The sequence below is a fragment of the Zootoca vivipara genome, chromosome 6 (genome assembly GCF_965207765.1).
Source record: "Zootoca vivipara chromosome 6, rZooViv2.hap1.1, whole genome shotgun sequence".
NCBI lineage: Eukaryota > Metazoa > Chordata > Lepidosauria > Squamata > Lacertidae > Zootoca > Zootoca vivipara.
The window spans coordinates 72,544,810-72,568,435 of NC_142589.1; the positions used below are offsets into that span (position 1 = coordinate 72,544,810).

At 43.0% G+C, this 23,626-nt stretch overlaps 1 protein-coding gene across 1 annotated transcript; it reads right to left on the reverse strand.

Annotated features, from left to right (window-relative positions):
- Positions 1 to 7,484, reverse strand: LOC148685446 (phospholipase A2 inhibitor and Ly6/PLAUR domain-containing protein-like). The gene is made up of 5 exons (XM_088671213.1): positions 7,155 to 7,484; positions 4,930 to 5,031; positions 3,528 to 3,677; positions 2,703 to 2,840; positions 1 to 788 (listed from the first exon to the last, which is right to left on the reverse strand). The coding sequence occupies exons 1-5, from the start codon at positions 7,210 to 7,212 to the stop codon at positions 619 to 621; spliced, it is 618 nt and encodes a 205-aa protein (XP_088527339.1). The 5' UTR covers positions 7,213 to 7,484; the 3' UTR covers positions 1 to 618.
- Positions 7,485 to 23,626: the final 16,142 nt, after the last annotated feature.

Sequence of the window (23,626 nt, forward strand, 5' to 3'; positions counted from 1 at the left end):
GGTCCTCAAGTCAGGATGAGGAAGAAATTCAATTTTGGATGCATATTAATGAGAAACTAACTCGTTTGCACTTTCCAGACCAATATGCAAACTAAAACCCACCTAGCCTTCAAATTTCACATTTCTCAGAATTTTGCAGTGTAGTTCTTCAACCAAACAGCGTATACAAAAATGCATTTATGCGAAGGAAGTGTTTATATTAGGGATAATAATATAAATATTATTTATATTAATAAATATAATATAAAAGTTCCAACTGCATGCAAAAGTTGTGTTTATTTGGATAAATTCATGTTAAAATGTGAGCAGATTTTCAATAGTTTTTTAAAGAAATGTCGAGAACTGAATTTAAGGTTAAAAAAACTGAGAAACTTGATAGCACTGAAATTTGACAGATTTGTCCATTCCAGTGCCTAAATGCTCATGGCATGAATCCTTCGAGGTGGCTGGCATGGAAAGAACTCAGGAGAGAAACTTCATAAAGAGAATGCTGGAGATACTGGGTAGCAGGAGGAGGAAGGAACTCTTCAACAGGATATGGTTGGCACTAGGTATGGTTGTTGCTTTAGGAGTTGCGGCTGGTTTCTGAGTTGTGGCTGATGCAGAATTTCTGGCTGGTTAAGGATTTGCAGGTGGTACTGGATCAGCAGGTGGTACTGGAGCTTTTGTAGCGTCCTTACATGATATTGTATTGATTTCGTAGCGGATTCCTCCAATTGTCAATTTATAGTTTTCTGCACCGCACATATTGCTTGTTCCACAACCCTTCAGGACGAACTTCTTGGCACCTGCAGGTAAATATGGGAACCATCAGCAGGTGTCATTGGTGGCTGCTCTAGTAAAACGAATGGGACGCAGCCCCTTCATTGTCAATCTGCCCTCACCCAGCTCCCACCGACCTACCTTCTGACTCACAACCAGTCCAAGGGATGACCCTCACCACCAGGGGCATTGCCTCTTGTAGAACGGAGCAGGGAAGAAGATGGGTACAAAACTAGGACTAGCTCCTCTGCCTGCCATGGGCTCTGCCTATGGTCGATCCTATGCTAATTGATTGTAGAACCTTATATTTTCAGAATTTGTATTTCTATATAGTAGTTGCCTGCGGTCCCATGGTGCCCAGTGTGTTTTGCAAAGCACTTAGCCACCTTTATAGCAAACTGAAAGAAAAAAAACAGGGAAAGGCCGGGAGATCTGGGGCCTGCCAAAAAAAGAACCTGGGGCTCAGACCTCTGAGACCACTCCCTAACTGAGTGTCTGTTCATCAGCCATGGTGGAAAGAATTTTGAAATTGGGATCCACCCATTCTTAACCTGGGCCTGGGTTGGATTGCAGAGGAGAGGAAGAGGCAGATAATATGGGCAAAAGCGGTCCAACCTGGAGACACTGTTGGCAAATTCTCATTATTATTTTTTATTTCAAGGGTTTCTATCCGAGCCTGTGGTTCCCCCTAGACTATAACTCCTTCTGGGGTGCAGCCTGTCCCCCAGACCACATCCATAACCAGCCTACTTAAACACCCTCCTTTAGGGCTTGAACACTTGCTTGCTTGCTTGCTTGCTTGCTTGCTTGCTTGCTTGCTTGCTTGCTTGCTTGCTTGCCTGGACGGAGGAGAAAGATGGTTGCATGTTGTGCATGTCAAATGGGGGGGGATAATGTTTTGCTTCACCCACTTCTGATTCTGCTCCACCCATCACTGGCACCTGACCTCAGGGAAGCAAATTTATTTAATTATTAAATTTATATTGCACCCTTCCTCTCAAAAGAGCCTGGGACAGTCAACATATTCACAATTTATTTTTCTCTTTATTTTTATTTTTTAAAAATAATTTATCCTCCATCTAATAAAGATATCCCACCTTTACTCCCAGGAGCTTAAGGTGGCATATTTGGTTCTCACAACCATTAACACCTTATTTTATGTTCACAACATGGCAGCTCATGGAGTCCAACTGTGCTAGGAAGAAAAAGAAATCTCTTTCCTATCCAAGCATGCGTTTCCAATAATAAACCTGCTACTTATTTCCCACACTCTCTGTGTGACTGTATCAAGGTAAGCCTCCTCTCCTAACAATGATTCAGAAGCTGAAAACCTCCAAGCTGTGTGCTAACACTGCGCATCAGTAAATAGTATTCAGAGTCATATTTCTTCAACACTGGTTGTAAAAGAAAGCCCTTGTGGCTAATCGTTATGCTGAATCTGTCTAATACTTTTTGAAAGCCGTCCAGTGTGGCTTCACTACATCTTATAGGACCAATTCCCATCACTCAACTATCCAGTGATGAAGTATTTTCTTTTGCCCATCTGAAATGTCCCAACATTTAGCTTGATTGGATGGTCCCAAGTTCTACTCAAATGAGAAGGAATTACGTGAATGGGCCCAGACTCAATCCCACACTCGTGACACTTTAGTGCTCCAGAGGACGATGGACACATGCCATTAGCACCTTATCATGGGTGCAATCCCCCCCCATGCCCTGACACAGCACTTGTTCAATTCAATGATGCTTGCACCAGAGAACATCCTGGGAGATTGTTCCCCAAGAGTCAGGGCTCTTGTTCTGCCGCCTGAGATAGCCATCTCACCTTGCCTGATGGTTGGTCTACCTCTAGATCCTCCAGAGGCAGCATTCCCCTGCCACCTGCTCCTCCCACCCCACGGAATCTCTCCCCCTCCCTTGCTTAGTCCCTTCAGGGTTACCAGAGCTTCCTGTTCCATTGATGCAACTTCTTTGACCATCTGTGCATGAAACCAGTCCACCCGTGCAATCTTTCTCCGTCTGAGCATAACATCCTAATGGGCAAGTGAGTCCATTCTTAGTCCAAGAACCTTGAAGAGCTAGGAAGCAAAGACGAAAGAAGCACATTGTCATACAGTATATCAAAAGTTTTTACATAAGAATCTCGGAAGTGCCGTGATGGATCATTGACAGGCCTGCATCACACAGACACAGCAGCCACAGCCTTCCTGGTGCATTCACACAACCACCCACTGAGCCCTCCCCCCCAGCTGTTTCTTAGCATATTCTTTGACAGAATAAAAGAATGAGGTCTTGAGACACAGGTTTGACTATTTTTCCTGTCTTAGGATGAACGGTGTAGGGGGACTAAAACTTGCTCCACGCTATGCTGTTCCTGCCAAGTTTCAAAAGCAAATTGTGAATGGGTTCATTTGTACATCAGGTTCTTCAAACTATAACACTGCATTAGTGGTGGATTTATCCTGGTTTCATTTCTTCTGCAATGCTTCTCCAGTTCTACTGCATTCTGCTGTAGGATGAAAACAAACCAGGACATTTGTGGTATGAAAAAACTATGGGCTTGCAGCTGGATGTAATGGGATGTGCACTGATTGGAAATTAAGCAGTATGACCATGCACATGGAAACAGTATTGAGAATGGAATAGTGTGTGACTGCCCCAGTAGCATCATAGGCACAAATCATACTGAATGCACCATAAAAAGAACTTCTGGAGGGGCTCATGTCTGCAATTCTGATATCATAGAGGAGCAGGTTATGACTTACAGTTCCAGTGTAACTTTGCGTTGCACCCATCTTCAGTACAGCAAGCAGAGCTGGAGCGCAAATGTTTCCCATCTGCTATGGTGATGTTAAAAGCATTGGCACAAGAATTACTGTTTCCACATGAATAGAATGTTGTATCAAACTCGGTGCCTGTTTACCGGAAGAGGAAAAAGACAAACAACAGGTCAGGAGCCCTTTCTCAGATCCTTCAATCTCTACCTAACTCTGTTGTCTCCGCTCTGCCTTGGCCTTCCACCTTGGTTCCAAGTTCTCCCAAGGGAATATGGCTCAGTGGAGTAGAGCCTCCATCTTGCTGAAGCAAGCTTTGGAAGTTCCAGATCAATGGTGAAGAACCTTAGTTCTGTGGACGAAATACAACCTCTTTCTGTATCTGACCCTTCAGAACTTGCCCAAGCCACACCCCTTACCAACTTCGTTTTACATCCTCCTTGAGTGAGTTTGCTTGGCTGGTATATGCCATTGAAATCTGACAATGATTCTTGTTTTCCTTGGGCAGAACCTAGCCTATAAAGCTAAAATTTACATTTATTGCTTTGCCCACTTTTGCTTATAAACCTGCCCAGTTCTGGTGTGTGGCCCTCAAAGCAGAATGTGGCCCTCCGCCCAAAAGGGAATTCTGCTCAGGAACACTGCCAGAAATCTCAGGAGGTGGTTGGTGGTAGAGGAGAAAGTCCTGGCTGGTCCATTAGGTGAATGGGGTACTTCCTGTCCATGCCTCAGTCTACCCTCTGCTGGAATCCACCAGTCCAAGGGAGACCCATCAAATTTTCCTGCAGAAAAAACCCTATTCCAATCCATTATTATAATTATTGTTATTATTATTATTATTATTATTATTATTATTATTATTATTACTATTACACTGTTTACACCCAACCCATCTGACTGGGTTGCCCCAGCCACTCTGGGCAGCTTCCAACATACTGTATATAGAACCATAAATAAACATTTTTAAAAACTTTCATATACAGGGCTGCCTTCAGATGTCTTCTAAAGGTTGTATAGTTATCTCCTTGGTGCGGGGGTCAGATAACTCCATACCCTCTAACATTTATCCAGTGAAAATAGGGGCATCCTAAGGAAATCCAGGACATTCCAGGATCAAATCAGAAACCGGGGCAGCTTCTGTAAATCTGGGACTGTCCCTGGAAAATAGGGAAACTTGGAGGGTCTTCTATCAGCATCCAACCCCTTCTTAGTCTCAGGGTTGTCCTTTGCAGAACTCAGCTGGGAGCAGAAGGATGGGGACAAAAGTAGAATGATTTGGCTCTGCCTGTCATTGGCCTTCTTCCATACAAGTCCTAATGGGCACCAGACTGCATTGGATAGATTGTGGCACAGCATGGAAGATGCCACCAGGCAAGGCCAACACCTCCCTTACCAAACATTGTGCTCTCGTCCTTGATGACCATGCAGGCATCCAAACCGCTGACACAGTCCGTAACCTCAGAACCGTTGGTTCCTTGTACACACTTCAAGATAGCTGGAAGAAGAGAGAAGGGCATCATTTAACTATGTGACTGAAGAACACTCATGCATTGGACAAAATAGGAAAAGCCCATGTCCCATTAAGTGCGTAATGCTGACTCTGGATAAAGTTTAACCTAGAGTCAATCCTAGGAACTGTAATTTGCCCCTCGCAGAACAACAGTTCCCAGCACCCTGAACCAACTACAGTTCCCATTATTATTTGGGGAATGCCATGTGCTTTACATGAAGGTTGTTGTCATAATTTACAAATTTTAATGCACATATGTTTTCTAGCTAACCAAAATGCCATCTTGGGTGGAGAGGGGGAAGAAAGCACAGAATTACGTTGACTTTGAACAGTCTGTTTCCATTCCTTCTTCCTCTCATAGGAAGCAGTGATGGTCTCCAACTTTAAAAGAGAATTAGAGAAATTCAGGTAGAAGAAGATTCTCAATGGTGACTCAGTATGACAGCTATGCTTTCTGTCTACTTTTGGAGGCAGCAATACCTCTGGATGACAGTTTCTGGGAATCACAAGTGAGGAGAGTGCTGCTGCAGGTCTTAGTTGCGGGATTCCCATACACATCTAGCTGAGAATAGGATTGTGGACAAGATGGGCTCCTGCAGACTCTTCCTGTGTTTTTCCACCAAATACAGAGACCAACCCTTAATTGATTATTGATTGATTGATTGATTACTTAATTTCTATGCTGCTTAATATATTAAAATTATCTCTAAAGGTAAAGGAGCCAAGTCCTAGGAGCCAAAATCCCTTTGCTCCCCATAAAATATTTGATGATGAGCATTGCCATTCAAATGCTGTGTGTGCACTGTGTCATGTGATTGATCATGCAGGGCGAGGCTTACCTGCCCCTCCCCAATATTTTATTCAAGTTGGGCCCCCTTGCTATGAGGTGTATAAAAAGCCAAAGCAACAACAGACAACTTAAAGAAAACATTACAGAAATACACAGTTACATATAAAAATGTTACATTAATATAACATTACTAATATATATACAAATCAATAGCAATTCCTTTCATTCTCAGCCTCCGGGTTCTCACTCAGGGTCCAAACACACTCTCAGCTCACCCACAAAAGTCTCACAACAAGAACAGCGGCCATCAATCTAGTCTCTCACGATAGACTTGCTTTTCATGGGCAATCCCAAGGTTGGTGGTACTTCCTTCCCACAGCTGTGCGTGCCCCATTCAGTTGCCCTCTCCACACCCAGTTCAAGGTACAGCAGATATGTTAAGTGTCCCAAGGGGTCCAAAGGATGGGGTAAGTTCTCCCCTGCACTCACAGCTCTTTCTTCACCCTCTGTCCCATCCTTGTTCTCAAGCTGGCATAAGCTCAGCTCTTCTTTTTGCCAAGAGATCTTCCTGTGGTAAGAAAGTTCTCTGCAAAGTTTTTAAACCCTCCTAGATTAGCATCAAACAATGGCCCAGTTGATATGTCATTCCAAAGTACTGGTATTCCATTCTGTCCCTAACAGCATAGTAGGAAAATGGATGTGATCAATGATAAATAACTTACTTGAATCCGCAGAGGCAACTAAGAATGGCGAAAGAAGGCAGAGAACAAGGAGAGGCACCATGGTGTCATAAGGTAGGGCTAAGATCATTACTGAGCTTTAGTGCTTTTGTGCCCAGCTGTATGCATAGAGGGCATTTTATAGATGGGTCTGCTGTAACATCATTTAGGGAGTTCCTCCAATGAACCACAGTAAAAGGAGTGTTGTGTAGTGTAAATACCTTTTTTTAAAAAGGGTGGAGATGCCTCTCTTATTCTGCAAGGACTTCCTGGAATGAACAGTGGATTCTGACAACAAATTTGCCGAAACTGATGGCAAACTTGATGCATTTCTACCTTTAGGAATGTTTGACATGTACCTTACATATTATTACTTATTCCATTTATTCCCCCGCTCCTCTATGGATCCTCAAGCAGGCAGGCACAACTGTTCTTTTATTCTAACAACAACCCTGTGAGGTTGGTTCAGCTGAGGGAGTGTGTGCAGCCCAAAGTACATCACCCAAGGAGTTTCATGGATGAGTGGAGATCTGGACCCAGGTCTTCATCACCCTGCCATATTATCATTTCTTGCCTGCTATGTTCTGAGACATACTTACCTGGCAGGGGAGACACCTTGATCATGAAGGAGGTTTTCCCAGGGTGAGGCTCATCCATTTTGTTCACTGGAAGGACAGATCGTGAAGCTGAGGCTCCAATACTTTGGCCACCTCATGAGAAGAGAAGACTCCCTGGAAAAGACCCTGATGTTGGGAAAGATTGAGGGCACTAGGAGAAGGGGACGACAGAGGACGAGATGGTTGGACAGTGTTCTTGAAGCTACGAACATGAGTTTGACCAAACTGCGGGAGGCAGTGGAAGACAGGAGTGCCTGGCGTGCTCTGGTCCATGGGGTCACGAAGAGTCGGACACGACTAAATGACTAAACAACAACAACATGTTCCGAGATAAGTGCAACCAGCTCCAGAAAACAGGGAAATTTCAGAGAGGAGCTTCAAAATTCCAGGATGGCGAGCTTGTGGCCCTCTGGATGTTGAGATGGATGCAGCTCCCATCATCTCTAACTATTAGCCATGTTGGCTGGGACTGATGGGAACTGCAGTCCAGGAACACCTGGAGGGTGACAGGTTTGCCACCCCACACTTGGATCCATGCTTATTCTCCTCTGCCTCCTGATTGTGAGGAACATGGGGGGTCACCCCAAAAATATGGGGGACCCAGAGGAGTGGGGCACCTAGGATTTGGCTTCCCGTGTGTGTGTGTGTGTGTGTGTGTGTGTGTGTGTGTGTTGGTTTGTGTGCATAGTTGTTTTGGGGTGGGATTGCTTTTAATTGAAGCAAAAGACAGGCAGGACAATGAGTGCCATCAGCTGTGTCAGGGACTGGACAGAGGAGGAGTGGTGGAAACCACCACCCCAGCCTGAACTTTCCAGGGAAGAGGAAGACAGTATAGATTTACAACTGTGGTTTGTGGGAGGTCACAGCTCAAAGGCAAATGAAAAGCAAAGTTGGGAAATTATGGGAGAAGAGGCAGAGCCGGAGCAGCTGTCTGACATGTTATCACTAGAAAGAATTCCAGAGCCCCCTTCTCCCAGAACCCAGCCAGCATTAAAAGTAGAAAAGCAAAGGGCTCGGAAACAAATGACCCTAAGCGGACACCGTAAGGTGGGTGCTGCTGTTGACGATTGAGGAAGTTGAGCGAAGAGGCTGCATTTTTAAGCCTCTCTCTGTATATAAAAATGTCAACTGGCCATGTCCGTTAGTATCCACTTTTCACCAAAACCGCTTGACCAGTTGCGTTCAAATTTTGACACAATACCACATGCAAATATGAGAATAACCCCGTACCATTTTCAAACACAGATGTCACACCTGTGCCAGGTAAACCCCATGTTTCAAAACACAGCACTCAGATGAAAATGCATACTGGGAAAAGAACCAGTTTGCAAACCAGCACCCTCTAGTGGCGGCTACACTGGTACTGCACCTATAAAACCTTCCCTCTTAACAGCACCTTGGCTCCCGTTTACATACTAGGTTGAAGCCTTTACAAACTAGGCCGAATGGAGGATCGCCTGGGTGGGGGTTGGGGAGAGGAGAGGATGGAATAGGTCACAACACAGTGGGACCAGTCACAGGGATGAGCCGGGGGTGGGAGTAGGAGGGGGCATGATACATCATGGGTCAGCACAGGGTGGGGGGAATCACAGGGATAAGCCAGGGTGGGAGGGAGGAGGGGGCAGGATATGTCATGGATCGGCACAGGGGGGGAATCACACGGAGGAGCCACAGCAACACGTGGCCGGCCCAGCTAGTATTGAATAAAAGACATTGGTAAGAACTTTCCTTGTCTCATCTATTCCTGGCGGCCTACTGTGGGGGGATCGGATTCCCTGACGCCTGACAGGCTGTGACTTGAAGAACATGTTGTTGAGCTTGCTTTCCCCTCCTCCTTCCCGTTGCCTTTTCCACATGTGATGTGTCTTTTAGGGTGTGAAGCTGAAATGTAGGAACCATCTTAGTCATGATTTTTATAGTCCACTGTTTTGGCTAAAGGTCAATGTATAAATGCCAGAAGCAAACAAATAAATCTCCACCAGCCATTTTGTGGGTTACATGGTCAAGTACGTGACATATCTAGTCACTTCCTGTTTGGCAGCCAAACCAGGAAGTTTGTTGGATCTTTCATGGGCTGCTGTCTCTGGCTGTGTTTTCCCCTCAGCGTGACATGTGTTACCAATGCCTAGACGAAACTAAAGGCTTATTCACACTTCCCCTTGTCCCACTGCTTTCCCCACTCAATTGGAGCAAATGGCAATTTGGGCTTTTTTCCAGATGGCTGTTTGTTCTGATCGAGCACTAAAGAGCAGGTTTTCCATGCAAAAGGAGTGGGGTAAGAAGGGGACAACCACTCAGACCTCTGGGACCCAGGCTTTCTAGGCAGGGAACAAACATAAATGTGGATGAGCCTTAAAGTCATGTTCGAACAGTAAGCTTCCCCCAAAGATTTCTGGGAGTGGTAGTGCTGAGAGGTGCTGAGAGTTGTTAGGAGACCCCTTGTTAAGACGTGGAGAGTCCTCCCCTCCCTTTGGTAACTTCACAGATAAGAATGAATGAACAGTTTATAATTTGGAGTCCTTTCTATTCATTGATATGGTTGAAAGCAAAAATCCACGTTGCTCCACAAGGAAAGCAGAAAATCCAGGATGCCAACGGGAAGTTCCTCTTCCTCTCTTCCTCTCTGCATTCCTTGTTCTCTAATACAGACAGATCTTCTAGTTCTTGGGGAGGGAGGGTCCCCCACACTCCCTAATGATATCTCTGCTGGCTGTTCCCTCCCTTCTGTTTATCTATCCATTATCTCATAGCTAGGTAACTCCTGCATATGCTGCTCGGTATCTGTATCTCTCCCTGCTTCTGAAAGCGCTGGAGACGGGGGGGGGATCTTCCCCCTCCAACTCCTCTTCAGATAGGAGCTGCTCTGCCTGAGAATGCATTCCCCAACCCTCTGATTCAAACCATTCTCTGACACCCCTATTCCCCACCCAGAGCTATAATTCCCGAGTTCCCTGAGGAGAAGGGTGATGGGAAAAGGCAGTCTCCAAACAATTATTTGCACCCTTAACAAACGACAGCTTCCTGAATTCTTTGGGGGAAGCCATGGGTGTTTGACATCATAGTGGTTCAGGAATGTCTTGGACTGGCACTGTTGAGAAAGGGATGAAGACAGTGGCGTGTGTCTGAGCGAGTCTCTCCTTTGACAAACCAACCTTGATGCAGACCCCTTCTCCTGTCACAGAAAGCGGAGCTGCAGTATGTCCCTGGATCTTGCTGCTGCTGTTTAGCTGGCATGAATTCAGGCCATTCCTCTAGGTCCAGAGATTGACTTCTAAAACAGAAGTGCTGGGTTTACTGCCTGGCAATAAAACTGCCATTGTTGCCCGTATCACAGTCCCCTGGCTTTGTTGCAATTGCAAACACAGTTGCAGCCTTTGCCACAGTCAGCCTCTGACGTTGGCCTCACTGGGCACCTACTGAAGCCCACACCCCAGTTGCAGCCCCCTGACTAACTCTGTGCATGATAGGGAGATAATTGTTGTTCTGGATGGGGTTGCAGTCCCTCCGGTGCAGCAGCTAAGAAGCTTGAGGATAGGGACAGGGAAGACATCCCATTCAACTTGTACCTCAATCTCTGCTGAGCGGTAACAAGTTTCTAGGGGGTTCCAGGAACTCACCCAAGATTTGTGTTTTTCCATTGGAAAATCAAGACACAGCAGAGTCTGCAATATCTTAGAAATATGGTTTATTCACACATATTTGCACCTAAAACCTTCAGTGGAGGGAGTGCAGAACATGATATCCCAAGAGTATCTCTTTTTTTAATATATATTTATTAGTTTTATAAAACAAGACATACAGCACAAAAAACATACAAATTGAACACAATAAAACAAATGACAGACACTACAATAAGAAAAAGGGTAACAAATCAATCTTCTATCATGTATCTTTATCGACTTCCTCCATTTCCTCCTAGCTGCGTTTCATTATATTACTTCCTTAGTACTTTCCAAATCTGGATTCCAATCTTTTTAATAATTATCTAAACCTATTTATAGTCTTAATAGTTTATCAATACTGTAAATCTCTTATACTTATCTCAAAATACAATTCTATTCTAGTTAGATCTTAAAAATCAATACAATAGCAACATTTAACTAAATCTTAATATATGATAATGACTTAACTAACACTCTTCTACAACCTCCTTTTGTTTCCAAATCTTTTAATGAAAACTACTAATCTTACCATTCTTTTCTAAATAAACTTTAAATTTCTTCCAATCTTCTTACATCGATTCTTCCCCCTGGTCCCAGAGTTTCCCAGTCAGCTCAGACAGTTCCATGAATTCTATCAGCTTCAACTGCCAGTCGTCCACTGTAGGTATATCTTCAGTTTTCCAATTTCTTGCTAATACAATTCTAGCTGCTGTTGTGGCATACAGAAAAAACGTAATATCTTTCTTGGGTGATTCCTCTCTAATTATCCCAAGTAAAAAAACTTCTGGCTTCTTAACAAACGTGTTTTTCAACACTTTCTTCAATTCATTATAAATCTTATCCCAGAAGCTCTTTACTTGGGGGCATGTCCACCACATATGGTAAAAGGTTCCTTCCACATTCTTACATTTCCAACATTTATTATCCTGTTTATGATAAATCTTAGCTAGCTTTACCAGTGTAAGATACCACCTATACATCATCTTCATCATATTTTCTTTCAGTGCATTACATGCGGTAAACGTCATATTCTTCTTCCACAACCTTTCCCAATCTTCTATCATTATATTATGCCCTACATCTTTTGCCCAATCAATCATCACAGATTTTGTCTGTTCATCCTTGGTATGCCACTCCAACAGTAAATTATACATCTTTATCCCAAGGTATCTCTCGTTGCTCCTCTCACAGCTATAACAAGCTTGTCTCCAAAGCATTAACCAGTCATGTCCCCCAATCTGTCAGTGCAGCCTCTCCCAGCCAGCATACATGGAGTTCTGCTTACTTCTTCTCCTTCTTGCTTCCAGAACTCCTAGCCAAAACCCCTTTGTGTAAAAGGATGCCCTTCTTTCATGTATGACCTCCTGTTAGATTGGAAGAATAAGGACGAGGCAACAAAGGAGTGCATGATAAAGTGGGCAGTAGACTTGGTTACAATATTAATTTCGATCAGTGGCACAAATTATGGAATTACCAGATTAAATTTACAGCATGCACTGTGTTGAAATAAAACATCATGAAAATGATGTATTGTTGGCATCTAACGCCCGTCAAGTTAGCAAAAATTTACAGAACAAAGAATAAAAAGTGTTGGAAATGCAGTAGCAAGACTTTTAACACATGTGGTGGCTGTGCAAAAAGACGAAAGTATTTTGGGAATCAATTTATAACAAATTGAAAAGGTTACTAAGATATACCTTCCCAAAAAAACCCGGAAGCTATGCTACTGGGATTATTGGGAAGTGAGCTGAAAAAAGAGGACCAAAAACTGTTTATGTACGCCACCACGGCAGCTAGGATACTGTTTGCCCAAAGGTGGAAAACTCCAGAAATCTCAACTGTAGACGAATGGAGGGAAAAAAATGATGGAATACTCGGAATTGGCAAGGTTGATGGGGAGAATAAGAGATCAGAAAGAGCAAAGGTTTCAGGAAGAATGGGGGAAATTTGTTGATTATTTAAAAGAATATTGTAAAAATATTAAAACACCAGTAGGACTAATCTGAGAAAATACAACATGAAAAGCATATAGTCGTGGTCAATTATGTATTTTGTGAGTAGAATTATGTGAATGACAGGCAAGAAGTGGTAAAGCGAAAAGAAAAAAGATAATGGAAAACAATAAAACCAGGTGAGAAGAAAGAGGCAGTCAAGTTTGGAAGAACAGAATTAGATGCTAAAGTTATATAAGAAGAAGATGCTAAAGTTATATAAGAGTATAGTAAATAATAAAATACACAACATGTAATTTGTAATATATCTTTATTTTTGAAGAAATTTAGTTTATGATATATTTTGTATAATTTTAAGAATACCTTGATTGCAGATTGTAGATGTAACTTGGTTGAGGATGTATCCTTTGTTCATATTCTACTTGATTTGCATGATATCGGAAAATAATAAAAATGAATTATTTTTTTTTAAAAAAAGGATGCCCTTCTTTCTTACAGAGATACCACACACCCCTGTCCCCCTGGCAACCTTCCTCTGTGTATGGCAGAGCCTTCTGCTTGGTCAGTGACTTCCTTTGAGTGGCTAATGGCTGTCCATCAGCACCATTGTTTCTTCAGTGACCTGCCATTACCAGGCTGGCCTCCATTCAAGTTAGCAAAATTCAAAATCTCCATTCAAATTCTGATACTTCACAGGATGTAGAGACTATGGGGAATCTGCCCTCCTCCCCCTTCGTAACAGTAGTTTCCAAAACAACCTGCAAACCAAAATAAAGCAGGATCATTCAAAATTGGCATTTCTCTGAATATTGCAATGTGGTTGGAGCTATTGAAAAGATACATTTTCTATATACATTTTTAAAAATTGCTGCTATGGAATCATGATGTTATTATTCATAGCATCGTCTATTTCTCTCTGACAAGCTGGAACGTGTCCAGAGGAGGGCAACCAAAATGGTCAAAGGGAAAGTGCCTAACGTGCATATTTTGGTGATAATGACATATATACAAATGCATTATATTAGGGAAAATGCTAGCAAAACCCTATATTAGTCAAACTGCAAGTACAAATTGTGTTTTTTAGGAGAAATGCATGCATGTGTTTGTTTAGGTGATGATTTGTAAGGGTGTGGAAATCAGGCAGGTATGTATGTATGTATGTATGTATGTATGAGCTAGTTGTGAAGGTATGTAAGATTTTGTCAAGCGTGAGTATAGGTGCTGTAATTGTGAAAATAATTGTTTTTGTGTAATTTTTTGTTTTAAACAATGAAGATTTATATATTTTTTTTTAAAAAGGAGAAATGCATGCAAAAATGTGGATGGATTTTCAATCGTTGTTTTTTTTAATGCAGATTTATGTGAGGGAAGTGCATATATTCTTTTTTTGGATTTTAATAACAAACTTTATTGATTTTAAAATAAAAAATGAACATAATATAAAACAAAACAGCCGCTTAAAATATACACAAAATCAATAGATGAATCGGTAAATGACCATTCAAATTCAAACCAAACTTGTTCTATCTTCTCTGATGTCTTGAAAGCTTATCTTATACATCTTCAATTCTATATTTACATCTTCTCTATAAATCGATTTACCCTTCTCTTCCATCCTGACTTCGAAATTATTTACTTTCCTTCTGCTTCCATTAATTTTCCTCCTGGAAGTTCTACAAAAGATTTGTTTCAAACCCAAGTTCTTTTAAATATATTCCGAATTTTTTCCAATTATCATTAAAAATTTTATTTGAACCACCCCTTATCGAATTCATCAATTTAGCCAAATCAATGTAACCGATTACTTTCTCTTGCCATTCTCTAATTGTGGGTACTTCTTTGCTTTTCCATGACTTAGCAATTAAAGTTCTTGCCGCTGCTACTGAATATAAAAATATTTTCTCATCCTTTTTAACCACTTCTTCTACTTTTTCTAGTAGGAAAGACTCCGGAGTCTTTTTTATATTATATTTAAATATTTTCAATCGTTGCTTTTTTAATGCAGATTTATGTGAGGGAAGTGCATATATTCATGATAATAACATTTATAAAATTATTAAAATTATTAAAAAGCAATGCTGGTAAAACTGCATGTACAAATTGTGTTTACCAGGAGAAATTCACGCTAAAACATGGACAGATTTTCAATAGCTTTATTTTTTAAAAAAAAGCAAATTGCTGTAGAAATGTGAAGAACTGAATTTAATGTTCTTTTTTAAAAAACGAGAAACCTAAGAGCACTGAAATTTGACAGATTTGTCCATTCCTTTGCCTACCTGAATGACATTGAAAGAGAGTTTAGGAGAGAAACTTCATGAAGAGAATGCTGGAGATACTGGGTAGTAGAAGAAGGAAGGAATTCTTTCCCAAGATATGGTGAGTGCAAGCGCCTGATGTTGTTTTAGTACTTGCGGCTGATTTAGTTATGGCTGTTGTTTTGGGACTTGCGGCTGATGTAGGAGAACTTGCTGGTGCAGGAGTTGTGGGTTTTGCAGTGTCACACAATATTGCATCCATTGTGTAGGGGATTCCTGCAATTTTCAATTTAAAGTCCTTTACATTGCACATATTGCTTGTTCCGCAACCTTTCAGGATAAACGTCTTGGCACCTGCAGATAGACATGGTGATCAACAGGAGGAAGCAGTGGAGGTACAGTGGTACCTCAGGTTATAAACATCTCGGGTTACAAAGACTTCGGATTACAGACGCCACTAACCCGGAAGTAGTACCTCGGGTTAAGAACTTTACTTCAGGATGAGAACAGAAATCATGCGCTGGCGGCGTGGCAGGAGCAGCAGGCCCCATTAGCTAAAGTGGTACCTCGGGTTAAGAACAGTTTCAGGTTAAGAATGGACCTCCAGAAGAAATTAAGTTCGCAACCAGAGGTACTACTGTAGAACAAATGGGGCATGGCCCCTTCAACATCCATCTGCCCTCAACCACCCCTCACCTGCCAGCCATCAGCCCCACAACCAGTCCTGACCACCAGCTTCCTCCTCCTGACATACCTGCCAAGTTCTGGCCTGAGAAATAAGGGACTGGACCGGAAGTAGCGCTGCCGCCATTTTGGAACTGGGTGGAGCATGCTCAGAAGTGACTTTTGATGCTGCTCTGCCCTGTTCCAAAATGGCCACCGCACCAGAAGTCGCGCTGCAGCCATTTTGGAACTGGGCAAAGCAGCATCAAGTGTCGCTTCTGAGCATGCTCCGCCCAGTAAAACTCAGTTACACTTATTTCACATTTCTCAAAATTTTTCAGTATAGTTCTTCAACCAAACGGTGTATACAAAAATGCATTTATGTGGGGAAAGTGCCTAACGTGCATATTTTGGTGATAATGACATATATACAAATGCATTATATTAGGGGAAAATGCTAGCAAAACCCTATATTAGTCAAACTGCAAGTACAAATTGTGTTTTTTAGGAGAAATGCATGCAAAAATGTGGATGGATTTTCAATCGTGTTTTTTTAATGCAGATTTATGTGAGGGAAGTGCATATATTCATGATAATAACATTTATAAAATTATAAAAATTATAAAAAAGCAATGCTGGTAAAACTGCATGTACAAATTGTGTTTACCAGGAGAAATTCACGCTAAAACATGGACAGATTTTCAATAGCTTTCTTTTAAGCAAATTGCTGTAGAAATGTGGAGAACTGAATTTAATGTTCTTTAAAAAAAAAAACGAGAAACCTAAGAGCACTGAAATTTGACAGATTTGTCCATTCCTTTGCCTAGCTGAATGACATTGAAAGAGAGTTTAGGAGAGAAACTTCATGAAGAGAATGCTGGAGATACTGGGTAGTAGAAGAAGGAAGGAAATCTTTCCCAAGATATGGTGAGTGCAAGCGCCTGATGTTGTTTTGGGACTTGCGGCTGATTCAGTTATGGCTGTTGTTTTGGGACTTGCGGCTGATTTAGTTATGGCTGTTGTTTTGGGACTTGCGGCTGATTCAGTTATGGCTGTTGTTTTGGGACTTGTGGCTGATTTTTGAGTACTTGCTGGTGCAGGAGTTGTGGGTTTTGCAGTAGGGGTTTCACACAATATTGCATCCATTTTGTAGGGGATTCCTGCAATTTTCAATTCAAAGTCCTTTACACCGCACATATTGCTTGTTCCGCAACCCTTCAGGACGAACGTCTTGGCACCTGCAGGTAGACATGGTGATCAACAGCAGGAATCAGTGGAGGCTGCTCTAGTACAGTGGTACCTCAGGTTATAAACATCTCGGGTTACAAAGACTTCGGGTTACAGACGCCACTAACCCGGAAGTAGTACCTCGGGTTAAGAACTTTACGTCAGGATGAGAACAGAAATCATGCGCTGACGGCGTAGCAGCAGCAGGAGGCCCCATTAGCTAAAGTGGTACCCCAGGTTAAGAACAGTTTCAGTTTCCTGACCACCAGCTTCCTCCTCCTGAGTCCCAGTGTTTTCCCCTTGTAGAATGGAGCAGGGAGGAGGATGGGGACCAAACCAGAGTCAGTTTACTCTGCTTGTCAGGGGCTCCGCCCATGCCTATTGGCAATGGTCCTATACCAGAGGCGCTGGCTTGGGCCTAACAATGTGTGGGCCCAGCGTCGCACCACAGGGACGATGTCATGAGCCTAGGGCATCTCGCACGTGTCCCACGCCTATGACGTCACACATGCAATGTGCATCACACATGTGACACCAGGAGGTGGTTGAGTGCCATGCAGTGGTTCTTCCTCTCTTGTGCTTGGGAGGAGCCTGCCACTGATGCAGCACCAATCTCGGCACTCAGAGGATAAAGATGTCTTTATGTTGTGCATGCAAAATAGGTAATTTTTCTGCTCCACCCACTTCTGATTCTGCTCCATCCATCACTGGCATCTAACATCTAAGAAGGAAATTTATTTAGTTATTGAATTTATATCCTACTCTCCCTCTCAAAAGGCACAGGGAACATAGGCATAATTATTTTTATTTACAGTCATACCTTGGTTTAAGTACGCTTTGGTTTGAGTACTTTCAGTTTAAGTGCTCTGCGGACCTGTCTGGAACGGATTAATCCACTTTCCATTACTTTCAATGGGAAAGTACGCTTCAGGATAAGTACGCTTCAGGTTAAGTACAGACTTCCGGAACCAATTGTGTATTTTTATTGTTGCTGTTTGTTTGTTTGTTTGTTTGTTTAAATCACCTTCTGTCTGAAAAAGGGACCCCACCTTTACCCCTCGTAACTCAAGGTGGCATATTTGGTTCTCACAACCATCACTGTCCTATTTTATGTTCACAATGTGGCTCTCATGGACTCCATCTGAGACTCTTTCCTATACCAGGACTCAGCTGTAGCTCCATTCCCAGTATGCATTTCCAATAATAAGCATATTACTTGTTCTTCCATGCCAAGTGTCTCTCTGTTTGACTGCATCAAAGTAAGTCTCCTTTCCTAACAAGTATTCAGAAGCTGAAAGCCTCCAAGCTGTGTGCTAACTCTGCATATCAGTGAATAGTATTCAGAATCGTCTGGTAAAACACAGCCCTCGTGGCTAATAGGCACTGGCAGCCTTATCCTTCATAAATATTTCTAATACATTTTTGAAGGCTATTCAGTGTGGTGGCCATTATCCCTACATCTCATAGGACCAATTCCCATCATTTAACTATGCACTGGGTGAAGAAATATTTTCTTTTGGTCATCAAGAATGTTCCAACATTTAGCTTGATTGGATGATCCCAAGTTCTACTAAGATGAAAAGGACTTATGTGAATGGGCCCAGATTCAATCACGCACTCATGACATTTTAGCACTACAAAGGACGATGCACACATGCCATTAGCACCTTATCATGGCTGCTATCCCACCATGCTCTGGAACAGCACTTGTTCACACCAGAGAACATCCCTGGAGATTGTTCCCCAAGAGTCAGGGCTGCATGTCTCTTGTTCTGCCGCCTGAGATAGCCATCTCATCTTGCCTGATGGTTGGTCTACCTCTAGATCCTCCAGAGGCAGCATTCCCCTGCCACCTGCTCCTCCCACCCCACGGAATCCCTCCTCCTCCCTTGCTTAGTCCCTTCAGGGTTACCAGAGCTTCCTGTTGCATTGATGCAACTCTTTTGGGCATCTCTGCATGAGACCGATCCACCCGTGCAATCCTTCTCCGTCTGAGCATAACATCCATTTGGACAAGTGAGCCCATTCTCCTGCCAAGGAGTTGGAAGAACTAGAAAGCAAAGAAGAAAAAGCACATTGTCATATATGGAAAGTTTTTACATAAGAATCTCCGAAGAGCTCCGCTGGATCATTGACAGGCCTGCTTCACACAGACACAGCAGCCGCAGCCGTCCTGATGCATTCACATAACCACCATCTTTTATGATGGAAGATTTGCAGGAGAAAGTTGAACTCAATAGGACTAAAGATAACTGATTTCAAAAACGTTGACCCCAAAGACGTATGGAAAATTATTAGAAAGACTCTTATAGGGAAAAGCACTATCTACTTACCTGAGATGGCGGGGCGCAGCACCTGCTCCCCATTACACCTGAACCTCCCAATGTGTAGAGACTTTAAAGGGGGATATATGGCAAACCTGAAGAGTCAGGAAGGGTGCAGGCTCTTCATGTTGGCTAGATTCAACGTGTTCCCCTCTATGGAGACAGAAGGAAGATATCTAGCTCTCCCAAAAGCCGAACGTTTATGTAAATGCGGGAAGAATGAACCAGATACATTGGACCACAGGTGGATGCATCTAACTATAACTATTCAGGGGTTATTGTCAGATAATAATGATGGAGTTACTTTAGTGGTGGCTGAGTTTCTGTGCTCGGTTTACGCAGAGAGATTGGGCCACTGTGGAGAGGACCAGGGGAGGCTAATTGAAAATTGATATATTGTTCTAAAATATTAATTCAATTAATATCTATTTTATTTCACAAAGTTTATAATGCGAATGTTTTATTCATAATTTTGTTCTGAAGCTTCTGAACTTGTCATGCCTAATAAAGGTTATTGATTGAACCACCTGCTGAGCCCTCCTCCTCAGCTGTTTGCTAGCATATTCTTTGTCAGAATAAATGAGGTCTAGAAACACAGGTTTGACAATTTTCCTGTCTTACTTTAGGCTGAACGGTGTGGAGGGACTAAAACTTGCTCCAAATCACGCTGTTCCTGCCACGTTTCAAAAGAAAATAGTGAAGGTTTACATCATTCTGAAACCGAGGGGCCCTCCAGACGGGTCTTTTATTGCCGGTTCATTTGTGCAACATGTTCTTCAAACTATAACACTGCATTAGTGATGGATTTCTCCTGGTTTCATTTGTCCTGTGGTGTTTCCCCAGTTCTACTGCATTATTGCTGACTGGAGGGGCTGTGGAGCAACAGAAGTGGGACGAAAATAAACCAAGACATTTGTTGTATGAAAGGTGATGGGCTTTCAGCAGGAAGTAATGGGATGTGCACTGACTGGAAATGAAGCAGTATCACATGGAAACAGTATTGAGAATGGAATAGTGTGTGACTGGCCCAATAGCCTCATGGGCACAAATCATCCTGAACACTCTATAAAAAGGACTTCTGGAGGGGTACAGGTTTGCAATTCTGGTATCAGAGAGGGGCAGGTGATGACTTACCTCCCCAATCTAAGTCTTTGTTGCACCCATCTTCAGCACAGCAAGCAGAGCTGTGGTGCAAATATCTTCCTTCTCCTATGGTGATGGCAAAAGCATTGGCACAAGAATTTCTTTTCCCACAATCATAGAATATTGTATTAAAGCTGGAGCCTGTTTACCGGAAGAGAAAAAAAGACAAAAGGTTCAGGAGAGCCCATTCCCCAGAATCCTTCACTCTCTGCCTAACTCCATTGTCTCCGCTCTGCCTTGCCCTTCCACCTTGGTTCCAAGTTCTCCCAAGGGAATATGGCTCAGTGGAGTAGAAGAGCCTGCAGATCAGACCAGAACGCCATCTAATCTTAGGAACATAGGAGTCCCAGGTTCAATCCCAAGGTGGGGCTGTGGAAGAGACTTCCTGTTTGGAACTTTAGAGTCAGTGAAGACAATTCCAGTTTTTTCCTAGTCCTGGCTTGCCTTAGGGTTCAAACAATCCCGTTTCCTTCCCTTCTCCACCTGGTTCTGCCTTCCACTCCATCCCAGGCTTTGCCTATATTGTGGGAGGGTTCCAATGTCTCTGCCTCTACTGCTGTCCTCACTCTCTTTCTCCAGACATGACTTCCCTTTATACAGCAGGACAGGTTGGTGCATTGGGGTGAATGCCTCTTCAAGCCTCAGCTTGCCCTCTGTTGGCCCCCACCTGCCTGCCCTCTTATTTCCTACCAGTCCAAGGGGAACCTATCAGCTTCCTACTTCTCCTTAGTTTGAGTGCTGTCCCTCGTAGAATGGATGGTGGCAAAACTAAAATGAAATGGCGCTGCCTGTCGTTGGCTATGGCTCCACCAGCTGTTGGCATTCCCAGTCTTCTGCTGTACCATTCCTAATGGGCACCAGCCCCCACTGGATAGATTGTGGTAAAGCACCAGCCGAGGATGACACCAGCCAAGGCCAACACCTCCCTTACCAAACATTGTGCTCTCGTCCTTGATGGCCATACAGACATCCAAATCTTGGTCACAGTCTGAAACTTTGGAACCTTTGACACCTTTTTGACACTTCAAGGGAGCTGGAAGAAGAGAGAAGGACATCATTTAACTTTGGGACTGAAGTGCCCTCAAGCTCTGAACAAAACGGGGAAAGACTTTGCTCCAGTCAGTGCATAATGCTGGCTATGGACACAGTATATTCTCTGGAGTACACACCACAATGCGAAATCTAAGCTTTTGGATCAGACTTTGGCTGTGTACATACCATACCTTTAAATGGTATTTAAAGCACATGATCACCCCCTCCTCCCCATCCTGGGAACTGTAATTCGCCCCTCATGGAACAACAATTCCTAGCACTCTAAGCAAACTACAGTTCCCAGGATTCATGGGTGCAAGTCATGCATGGTGTTGTCATAATTTACAAATCTTAATACACCTTTTTAAAAAAATAATGCATGGCATTTAACCAGCCAAAATGCCATCTTGCCCGGTGTTCTCCTTCCAGTGATCAACAACACCCATTTTCTCTGCCGTCAAAAGTGCCATAATTTCTGCCACTCCCAGTTCCACCTGCAGCATGTTGAGTTTGTCGAGAAAGCCAAGAGAAGGACAAGTGGGAGCAGGAAACTACCGAGGCAATAGCATTAGGCTGGTTAGATGTCAGGCAGCCTAGCTACCCATACAAAATACCGGTATGCACCTTGAATGGTAGTCCTACTCAGAGTAGACCCGTTGAAGCCAGTGGACATAACTTAGGTTCATTTGTTGTGATAGATATACTCTGACTAGGACTTAGCTGAATAACTGTGTATTTGAGCTACTACCTTTAAAATTTACAGCGGGCTTAACAGTGGTTCTAACAGCAGTGGTTTGATCTCCAGACAGATTACTACCGGTACCAGTATCCTTGTTGCCAAATTCACCTGCTGAAGTGCTGGCCTTGAAGTCCAAACACAGACACTAGCCCTTGATTGGTTACTGGTGGATTGATTATTGAATTTCTATACCACTTACTATATTAAAAGTATCTCTAAGTGGTGTACAAAAAGCTGAGGCAAAAACAGACAAACAAAATATTACAAAAACACACATTGTCTTACATTAATACAAAATTACACACACACACACTCATTCATTTTCCTTCTGACACACCCTTTCCCTCAGCCTCCAGGTTCTCCCAGGGTCCAAACAAACTCTCAGCAAACCCACAAAAGTCTCACAATGAGAAGAATTTCTGTGAACAGCGGATAGCACCCTAGTCACTCACTCTAGAGTTGCTTTTTATGGGCAGGCCGAAGAAGGACAGTTTTTAACCCTCCTAGATAAGCATCAAAAGATGGCACAGTTTATATGTCATTCCAAAGTACTGGCCTTTCATTTTGTCCCTAACAGCATAGAAGGAGAATGGATGTGATCAATGATAAATAACTTACGTGGATCCTCAGAGGCAACTAAGAGTGGCGAAAGAAGGCAGAGAACAAGGAGAGGCACCATGGTGTCATAAGGTAGGGCCAGGAACAATGCTGAGCTTGAGTGCTTCTGGTGCCCAAATTTATGTGCAGAGGGCATTTTATAGATATGTCTGCAATAACGTAACTGAGGCAGTTGCTCCAATGAAATGCAGTATTTGTGTAGTATAAATACCTGTAAAGCAACTGGGTGGAGATGCCCATCTTATTGTGTTGCGCAATGCATACCTAGGGTGCAAGGACTTCCTGGAATGAATGGTGGATTCTGAAAATAAAATTTATGGCAAGCATGATGCACCATGCAAACCTTTAGGTCCTTTGACACACATATTACCTATTATTTGACACACATCTCACATCTTCAAGTATCTCAAGGGCTTTCACATGGAAGATGGAGCAAGCTCGTTTTCTCCTGCGCCGGAGGGTGGGACTCAAACCAATGGCTTCGAGTTACAAGAAAGGAGATTCCAACTAAACATCAGGAAGAACTTTATGTCACTAAGAGCTGTTTCACAGTGGAGTGGTCTCCCTCGGGAGTGTGTGGACTCTCCTTCCTTATAGATTTTAAAGCAGAGGTTGGATGGTCCTCTGCCATGGATGGCTTAGCTGAGATTCCTGCATTGCGGGGGGTTGGACCCATTCCAGCTCGACAATTCTGTGATCCAGGACAGATAGCCATCCAACCTCTGCTTTAAAACCTCCAATGAAGGGTTAGAGAAAAGTACTGTCGTCTGAGAGCCCTTCCACTTGGGGACTGTGTTCTTTAAAGCAGGACATTTGCCCACCTTAGTGGGCAGATGCAG